General features: G+C 51.5%; 1 protein-coding gene across 1 annotated transcript in view; it reads left to right on the top strand.

Moving 5' to 3' along the window:
* Positions 1-179: 179 nt before the first annotated feature.
* Positions 180-9382, top strand: part of ATP10A (ATPase phospholipid transporting 10A (putative)) — a 37764-nt gene continuing 28561 nt past the window's right edge. The window contains exons 1-4 of the mRNA XM_019667757.1: positions 180-282; positions 2376-2628; positions 5458-5675; positions 8085-8279. Of these exons, the coding sequence (XP_019523302.1) occupies positions 265-282; positions 2376-2628; positions 5458-5675; positions 8085-8279 (684 nt within the window). The 5' untranslated portion in view covers positions 180-264. The remainder of the gene's footprint in view (positions 283-2375; positions 2629-5457; positions 5676-8084; positions 8280-9382) is intronic.

Here is a 9382-nt window from a genome sequence, read left to right as displayed (position 1 = left end):
TTTGTGTTGCTCTCTCACTGGACAAGGCAGGCTCGCGAGGCCCACTGTGCCCATGTTGGGCGATTGTCCCAAAGCTTCGCTTTAGTTTGCACTAGCCGTGTTCCGACATTTCCGCCGGATGGATGACGTTTCCCTTTGAACGTTGCTACAGGGCACGGACTGTGGGTACAGCGCTACCGAGAGAAGAAATCCTTGTTTGACGTCCCCGAACCTGACGGCAGCTCTTTATCCCCAGTCACAGCTGCAGTGTACTCGTTTTTGACAATGATAATAGTCCTGCAGGTAACGGTCCCCAGCCCGCCACGCTTACCTCTGTTCTGACGGGGCATATCGCCACCACACCCCACTTAGCGTCTGCTGGGAATTCTGGGCGTTCACACCAGCACGACCACAGATGGGCCTTCCTCACACGCTGCTCTTTGTTCTTCCACCTGATTTACTGAGAGGGGCTTTTCCTGGGTGACTGTCAAGTTCAGATCCTCCTTCGCTGTTCTTCAGATGCTTAGGCCTCAAGGGGTTGGTTTTGATTATTTTTAGTGTTGTGTTTTTTCATTCAGTTACTTCTAATAAAAAACCCTACATTTTATTTTGGAAATATTTTAAGATTTACAGACACGTTGCAAAAAAGAGTAGAGAGAGTCCCCACGTGTCCCTCACCCACTTTCTCGAGTGTGAACGTGTCACCGTTGTACACTCTGCCATGAACTAAACTCCAGACCTTAGTCAGATTCTGCCAGGTTTCCTAATAATGTGCTTTTTCTGTTCCAGGATTCAGTTCAAGCTATCACACTGTGTCCAGAGGCATTGCTTTTTATTATTATTATTATTATTATTATTATTATTATTATTATTAATTCACATGCCTGCTCAATGATTCCCAGTCACTGAGAACCTGAGCCCAAGTGGCCAGGTAAAGAGTAGAGAAGGGACAGCAAGTGTCACTGCCGGCCTCCTTGGGAACACAGTGACCAGAGGACACTTGCTTAGCCATTGCCGAGAAGGGGGGCTGTGTGTCCTTTTTCACACGTGTTCATACAATGGGCAACAGCCTAACTTAACTTTCTAAATTAGCAAGGGTTTTTTTGAAACTCAACGTGGTAATTTATTTCCTAGTTGTTCTCATGAAAGCCTTGATGGAAAAAGAGATGGAAACCATTATGGTGACTCATATAAGGTTTTGAATTATTCAAGGAACTCATTATTTCATAAATTACTCTCATTCCCTGTAACATTTTTTCCAATTTTATCGAGATATAATTGACATATAAGATTGCATTCATTTCGGGAATTTAACACGATGATTTGATGTATGTATTTATTATGAAATGATCATCACATATAGGTTACACATTTTTTTTCTTGTGATAGGAACTTTTAAGATCTACTGTCTTAGCAACTTTCAAATGTACATCACAGTCACCAGGCTGTACGTTATGTCCTCAGTACTAATTTATCTCGTAACCGGAAGTGTGTGTCTTTTGACCCCCTTTGCCATTTTGCCCCCATACCCCCACCTCTGGCAGCCACCACTGGGTTCTCTGTTTCTATGAGTTTGTTTTATTTTAGGTTCCACATATAAGTGAGGTGACACAATATCTGTCTATCTCTGTCTGACTTATTTCACTTGTTTTTTATAGCTGTAAATTTTGTTCTAGCCTTTAGTATGTGTCACACTAACATCCTTAACTTACCAGGAGAACCAGTTAGTCTGAATGATACAGTCTGAATGGTATAGTCTGTATGGGTCTGAACCCATACAGGGTTATGCCACAAAAAAAGAAAAAATCAAATGTTGATTTCATGGCAGTTTTTCTGCAGTTGTCAAAGCATAACCGTGAATAATTTTCTCAGAGATTTCTTCTGTTTGCTCTGTACTGTACATCACAGACATTGTCCTCCAACACAAAACCAGCCTCTGAAAAGACTGTCCCTTCTGAACTGTAGGGTCCTGTCCCAGGGTCGGGCAGCCCCAGTGGCCTGGAGCCCGTGGACAGCTGGGGGTCAAGGTGACTGTCTTAGGAGGACTCTGACAGTGCTTCTATTGTGTTTTTCTCTTTTCTCTCTTTCCTCTCCCAGCTTCTTCTCAAGCATGACTTAGTGATGTGAGAATGCCTGCTCTCTCCAGGCCGTGGTTACCATACCTCCAGACACCATGGTGGACCGCCGCTGTGCCGTGCCCCGTGTAGGCTGTCTTAGGTCACACTCTTTGCCAATATGCTAACACTTTTCTAATACTGATTCTAAGCCACGCTCTTTAAGCTCGTGAAGGTACAGTGCTTCCTCGTGGTTGTGCTCATTTGTCATTTCAGTAGATGGGGCTGACTGTGCAGCTCCCAGGCTGCAGGCTCTCTCACGCTGCACCCACTGTTTTCCAGGTTCTGATCCCCATTTCCTTGTATGTCTCCATCGAAATCGTCAAAGTGTGCCAAGTGTACTTCATCAACCAGGACGCGGAGCTATACGACGAGGAAACGGGCTCCCGGCTGCAATGCCGTGCTCTGAATATCACAGAAGACCTGGGGCAGATCCAGTATGTCTTCTCAGACAAAACAGGCACGCTCACAGAGAACAAGATGGTTTTCCGGAGATGCACTGTGTCCGGCATCGAGTACGCGCACGATGCCAATGGTGAGTCTGCTGCGCGGCACCTGGTCTGGGCCGGGCCAGAAGGCTGCTCCAGCCAGAGCTGCATGCAAGCCTGCACACGCACGCTCACAAAGCGTGTATGCACGCGCGCGCGCACACACACACACACACACACACACACACACACACACACACGCGCGCGCGCATGCACGCCCTTCAGGGACTGCTGATTTCCGAGGGAGGTAAGGCATAGGACGGCTGTCTGAGCAGCTCAGGAGCCTGGCACCGTTTATGGAAAGGATGCCTATGCAGCACCTGTGCGTCACCGCCTGCTCACAGCTTAAACACTCGTTTCCCGCCAGACAAGAGGAACAAGGAGAGCGTCTGTGAGGGACCCACCTGTGGGGCCTCTTTGCCACACCAACAGGCAAAGGGATGTTTCTGGGGTCACCCATTGGTTGCCCTGTTAGCTGCAGACCCAAGCTGCTCCCTTCCCCTGGAGTATGGTGTCCGAGGCACCCAGAAGGAATCACCTCACTTTGGATTTGCAGGCAGACTCCCCTCCTATCTCTCCTTTCCTTGTCCGTTGCTGCCTCTCCTGTCTGAATGCACAAGGAGCTGGCTGCTCCCTGAGCTGAGGGTGTGACCTCACCATGTGCTGGCCTGAGCCAGGAGAGGGTACCATGGGGGTCCCCCTGCCACAGTCGTGTTTCTGGGGTCATCGTGCCTCCAAGAGTGGGCACTTACTTGCAGCCAGGACTCCCCATCCTGTAACAGCCTCCGATGATGTCAGAGACCTTGCCTCGGAAACAGGAGCAAATAGAAAATGGCTTCCATGGGAAGCCATTCTTTAGGGGGGTTGGTGGGAAATATCTGTTGGAAACATGAGACTTTAGTGAGTTTTATAAAACCAAGAATTATCGTGATGTCCACTAATGTCCTCCATGTAAAGTTAAAGCCATCGTATTAAAAAGAAAGCACAGGGATGTTGAATGTTTTATTTGCTACCTCAAATGAATGGCCAGTTACGGTACCTTGCCCACCGCTGTCCCCTCCCTTCACTCTCTCCTGTGACTGCTCAGCCCTGCACAGTAGACCCCATTGCCTCCAAGGACACCTCAGTTGTAAAAGACCCAGAGACCCCACCAGCCACATCAGCAGCTGCCTCTGAGGGCTGGACCGTGAGCCCCATGGGCAGAACCCTGGTGAAGGTCACAGCGTGGGCGGTAGTCAGGTGCTCACCATAATACCCGAGAGTCCCATCACCTCTGGGAGACACGGGAAAGTATTTCTGGTGAAAACCAAAATAAGAGGTGCTGTGATCGGTCATCCATGCTCACCCGGGACCCAAGCATCTCCAGGTCGCCCCGCGATCTCATTAGAAAAGTGAACCCCTCACACAGATGGCTTCAACTTTGAGCTCAGAGCCCAGCTCACAGACCTGAACTGACCACAAGACCACGCTGAGCCATCCATGACCTTGTGTCCTGGTGACAGTGTGTGCCCAGAGCCAGGCACCACCTGCTGCTTCCTCCCCAGGGACATTTGGTTATCACTGAGGCCACTGCTGGGCAGACCCTGCTGCACGGCCGCAGACCGCCAACACCGCAGTGGCCCTTCGGAAGGCTGATGCCAGCTCCTAACACACAGCCTAGAAGCTGACAGTCCCATGTCCAGGCTTTGTCCTTCCTTGCTGTCACTTGGCACCCAGCTGGGATTTACTTCAGCCAGAGGCGGGTGGGATGTGAGGGGCAGGGGGGTCTCCTGCATTAGGAGCCCCGAGTGGGAATCCTGGCGTTGGCAGCTCCTTGACCTTGTGACCCTTATCCCTGTCGTTGTCATCTCTAAAGAGTCTTTCCAAAGAAAGGTGATGGGTCTGAGGCCTGCTCCACAGGCCAGGCCAGCGCCATGGGCGTCCCCACGTCGGACCCCCTTCGCTGCGCCTCACACACGGCGTGTGCTGGGACCCTGTGCCCCGGCCCAGCCTGCCCTTGACACTCTCAGCACAGCCATTGCTCGTTCTGAATGGGTTACCTGCATGAGTGGTGTCCTTTGTGGCTCATCTGTGATGGCACAAGCGGCACTTACTGGGCAAAGCCAGGACAATGTGTCAGAGCCATCCCTTAGCCAGTCACGGGGCTCACTGAGTGCCACGTGGCTGCAGGGCCTGTGCCCCCGGCCCCCTAAGGGACCAGGTGTGGTGTCACAGCCAGGGTCCCCCATGCAGCCCTGCTCTCTGGGCCCGACCCCTGGTGGCATCCATCCACACGGGGTGACCTCAAGAGGCCCACGAGCCGTCCTGTCACACAGGGTGAGTGCAGATGGCATCCCTGTCTGCCTGGCCTTTGCTGGTGGGACACAACCATCAGCAGACTGAGAACTGTCGTTTCTGTGTGACTGAGCCATGCACCCTGTGACCCCGGGATGGAGGGCAAAGCCTGGAGCCCAGCTGCTCTGGGGAGACCTTTCCAGCCGCCTGCCCCAGACCCTGTTCCTGCCGAGGCCCCCTGCACATAAGCCCATCTCTGCCTCACCCGGCCTGTTTATGCAGTGAGGCAGCCACTGCATCATAGCAGGCAGGACTCAAGCTTTGGCATCCCACGGGCCTGGGTGCCACCCCCACCCCCAACCCCTGCGTTCTGTGACCGTAGCAAGCTCCGTAAGCTCTCTGAGACTCGGTTTTCTCATCTGTGATGCGGGGCTGGGAACACCCACCTCATCAGGTTGACTGACGGTGCGGATGAGTGACAGCATCCCCTGTCCCTCAATGGAAACCCCGTGGGAGGTGGCCTTGCCATTAGAGAGGGAAGGTGGCAAGTGCTCTGAGAAGTCGGTGCCCATGACGTGTCACCCATGCCCCTCTCCCCACAGCGCGGCGGCTGGCCAGGTACCAGGAGGGAGACTCGGAGGAGGAGGACACGGTGCCCAGGGGGGGATCGCTGCCCCAGCGTGGCAGCACTGGGAGCCACCAGAGCGTCCGCAGCCTGCACAGGGCCCCAGGCACCATGTCGCACCGGCGGTCGGGCAGCCGGGCCGAGGCCAGACGGGCCAGCATGTTGTCCAAGCATACGGCCTTCAGCAGCCCCATGGTGAGTCCTGCGGCCAGCGCCACCACCTCCCTTCCCCCTGTCACCTTCCCGCCCTGCAGAAGCACTTCATTCAGCACCACACACAGCTGAGCTGGGCTTGGCTCTGCCCAGTGCACAAGGCTGTCTGGCCAACACCTCCCCCCAACCCCGCAGGGACACAGTCCCTCGACCTCCTCTTCTGAGGCTGGGAGACTGGGTGAACCGCCCGCCCAGGTGACAGAGGGAAGTCGGTCCTGCCAAACGAAGGGAATAAAACATCAGAGGAACGTGACAGCTATGAAAAAGCAAAGCTAAATGAGAAAAAAAAATCTTAATTAGATGAGCCCAGATCCAATAGAGCTTCCTTCTCCCTGGTCTTGTTGGCTGCCCAGACGTTTCTGGAAGCCAGCAAGTGACAGCTTCTAAAAGACCCCTTTGCTTCTACGATGTTTTAGGAACAGAGAGGAGCATCTATTCTGCTCACTCTGTGGGAGGCTCATTCTTTTCTGTCCTTTGAAACTCGCATAGGAGCTGCCACTTAAAGGGAGTACGGCCACTGGTGGTGGGTTTGTGCTGGCACATGGGAGGGGGCTCGCACACGCGGCAGGAGCGAAGCATTGGGGCAGGTTTCCCTGACGTCAATTAGCGATATGAGTCAACAGTATTTGAAACGTTCAAACTTTCTGACCCAGGAATTTAGTGATTCAAAGATTTCCATGCATAGACGTTTATCAGTGTGTTCCTTATGTCAGCAAAACAGTGAAAACATGTATCTAGTGATAAAGGAATGGTCAAGTAAATGATGGGATGTTTATTTTGAAACTGTTAAAAGCTGTGTTTTCAAATACAGTAGCCCGACCCACCCCCCACCCCCACCCACAGTTTTGCTTTAGGTCAACTGCAGTCTGAAAATATTAAATGGAAAATTCCAGAAGTAAAGAATCCATACGTTCCAAATTGCCAGCTGTTCTGAGCAGCGTGATGAAACCTCACACCGTCCTGCTCTGTCCTGCCCAGGACGTGAATCACTGCTTTGTCCAGCATGTCCACGCTGTATATGATCCCACCCATGGTCATCAGATTGATTCCCATGGTTCTGGCATGGCTTGTGTTCAAGTGACTCTTATTTTACTTAGTAACGGCCCCAAAGCACAAGAGTCGTGATGCTGATAATTCGGATACATCACAGAAAGTATTTCCTGTAAGTGAGAAGGTGTGCTTAGGAAAAAATATAGCATATAGAGGATTCAGGTATCCACTGGGGGTCTTGGAGTATATTCCCCTGCAGAAAAGGGGGGACCACTGTAATTCTAAAGGCCTGGAAAAGTGCAGACAGTAATGTTCGGGGGAAATGGAAACTGCCAATTTATATATAATTTTTTTATTCAGGTGTAATTGACATAAAACATTGTGTAAGTTTAAGTTAGGAAATGCAGATCAAACCACTATGAGGTATCACCCCACACCTGTTAGAATGGCTGTCATCAAAACGACAAGCCATAGCACAGTTGGTGAGATTGTATATTAGTTTGGCCACTGCGCAAAACAGTATGAAGGCTCCTTACAAAGTTAAAAATAGAGCTACCATAAGATCCAGCAATTCCAGTGATAGGTATTTACCCAAAGGGAATGTGTAAAATATTTCATGTAAAACATAAATGTACGAGGTCAGACAATTAAGTTCACGAACTCATCCTAGAAAAAGCGCTACCTACCTCATTGCTGAATATCACTATAGTCACCTTTGAAGTACTGCCCTTGGGAAGCTATGCACTGACGCCAGCACCTAGTCCACCCTTCAAAGCAATTTTGGAACTCTTTTTTTGGAATGGCCATCAGCGCTGTCATCGTAGTACCCTTGATGTCCTGAATGTCATCAAAATGTCTTCCTTTCAATATTTCCTTTATCTTCGGGTAAAGAAAGAAGTCATTGGGGGCCAGATCAGGTGAGTAGGGAGGGTGTTCCAATACAGTTATTTGTTGACTGGCTAAGAACTCCCTCACAGACAGTGCCGTGTGAGCTGGTGCATTGTCGTGATGCAAGAGCCATGAATTGTTGGTGAAAAGTTCAGGTTGTCTAACTTTTTCATGCAGCCTTTTCAGCACTTCCAAATAGTAAACTTGGTTAACTGTTTGTCCAGTTGGTACAAATTCATAATGAATAATCCCTCTGATATAAAAAAAGGTTAGCAACATTGTTGCAACAAGTTCGCGAACTTAATTGTCAGACCTTGTATGCATTTCATATGTTAGATATTCTTGTACAATTAAAATTATGCATAATTTATCACTACAAAATGGCATATATGTATGTGTTAGAGGAAAGTCTGTTTACAGCTTATAAGAAAATCAAGGTGCCTTAAAGTCAGCCGCCAAGGCACTTAGGGGTCATGGGGTCAGACTCACCCCTTGGCCTCTGCTTTCTTCCAGGAGAAGGACATCACACCTGACCCAAAGTTGTTTGAGAAAGTGAGTGAGTGTGACAGGTGCCTGGCCTTGGCGAGGCGCCAGGAGCACCCGCTGGCTCACCTCTCGCCCGAGCTGGCTGACATTTTTGACTTCTTCATCGCGCTCACCATCTGCAACACGGTGGTGGTCACATCCCCAGACCAGCCACGACAAAAGGCAAGTTCTGAGGTGTCCCTGCGAGACGACGCCCCTGATCTTAATGGGGCCCCTGTTATCAGTCTTCCTGAGGGTGGTGCTTTTCCCTTTTCGCCTCTCAGGTGTAAGGGGGGTGCAGAATGACCCCACCAGACGGAGGTGTGTGCTGATGGCCACACGGGCTGCAGTGGGTGGGGGTCAGGCATGGGGCAAGTGGGAGAGGACACCCTCTGAGCCCCGGAGTAGAGGGGCGGAGGCCACAGAGTACATGCCCCACCTGAGCTACCCAGAGCCTCAGGGCCCAGATTTGCACAGGAGAGAGGGCAGGATGGGCTGGGGACCCCGACTTTGGCCTTGAATCCTGAGTTCACCACTTAGCGGAGAGGCTTCTGTTCCCGTCGCTCAGGCACCTCATCTTGGGGGTAGGAGGTGAGGATTCAGGAAAGAGCTGAGTATGGGCTGGCACACAGTGAATGTATCTGATGGTAATAAAGCCCTTTGACCTTGATGGTCAAGAATAGACTGGGGTGGAATTTTAAGGTGGTGGAAGCATAGCAACACCCACCTTGGTTTTTGTCTTGGTTAACAGTAAGGCTCTCTCCAAGACAGTCAAGTTTTGTGTGCAGAGGGACCCTCTGTGACCTGGGTGCTTCTCAGAAAGTCCTCCAGGTGGGCCAGTGCCATGGGGCGGGAGCACCTAAGCCTGTATGTCCACAGTGCAGCCAGCCAGCTTTACATGGATAAAAACGAAGGTGTTCTGGCCTGATGCGTGTCGTTGACCTGCCCCTCTGATCCCCCCTCCCAGGCCCCTTCTCCGCCTGCTGGGTCAGCCCATCCAGCAGGTCCCACTGAAGGGGCCACTGGTGGGTGACATGGGGTAAGCAAGGGGTCTCGGCCTTCTCTGAGGCAACAGTACCCCCCCCCCCCCGCCTCACTGGCCCCGTGACCACCCTCCTCACCGGCCTGCAGAGGCCTCGCCACTTGGAGATGGAAAGTCCATGTCCCCGTCCCGGCCAGGGATGCTTCCTGCCTCAGTGTATCTCAGCTGGCCTCCGGGCACTTCCTTCACCCTGATTGAGTCCTTGGACAGCATCTGCTTTCTGGGGGCACCTGTCTGACAGACC

Source organism: Hipposideros armiger, unplaced genomic scaffold (assembly GCF_001890085.2).
Source record: "Hipposideros armiger isolate ML-2016 unplaced genomic scaffold, ASM189008v1 scaffold_504, whole genome shotgun sequence".
In the NCBI taxonomy this organism is placed as follows: Eukaryota; Metazoa; Chordata; class Mammalia; order Chiroptera; family Hipposideridae; genus Hipposideros; species Hipposideros armiger.
The sequence above is the reverse complement of the archived record's forward strand: the minus strand, read 5'-3'. Positions and strand labels throughout refer to the sequence as shown.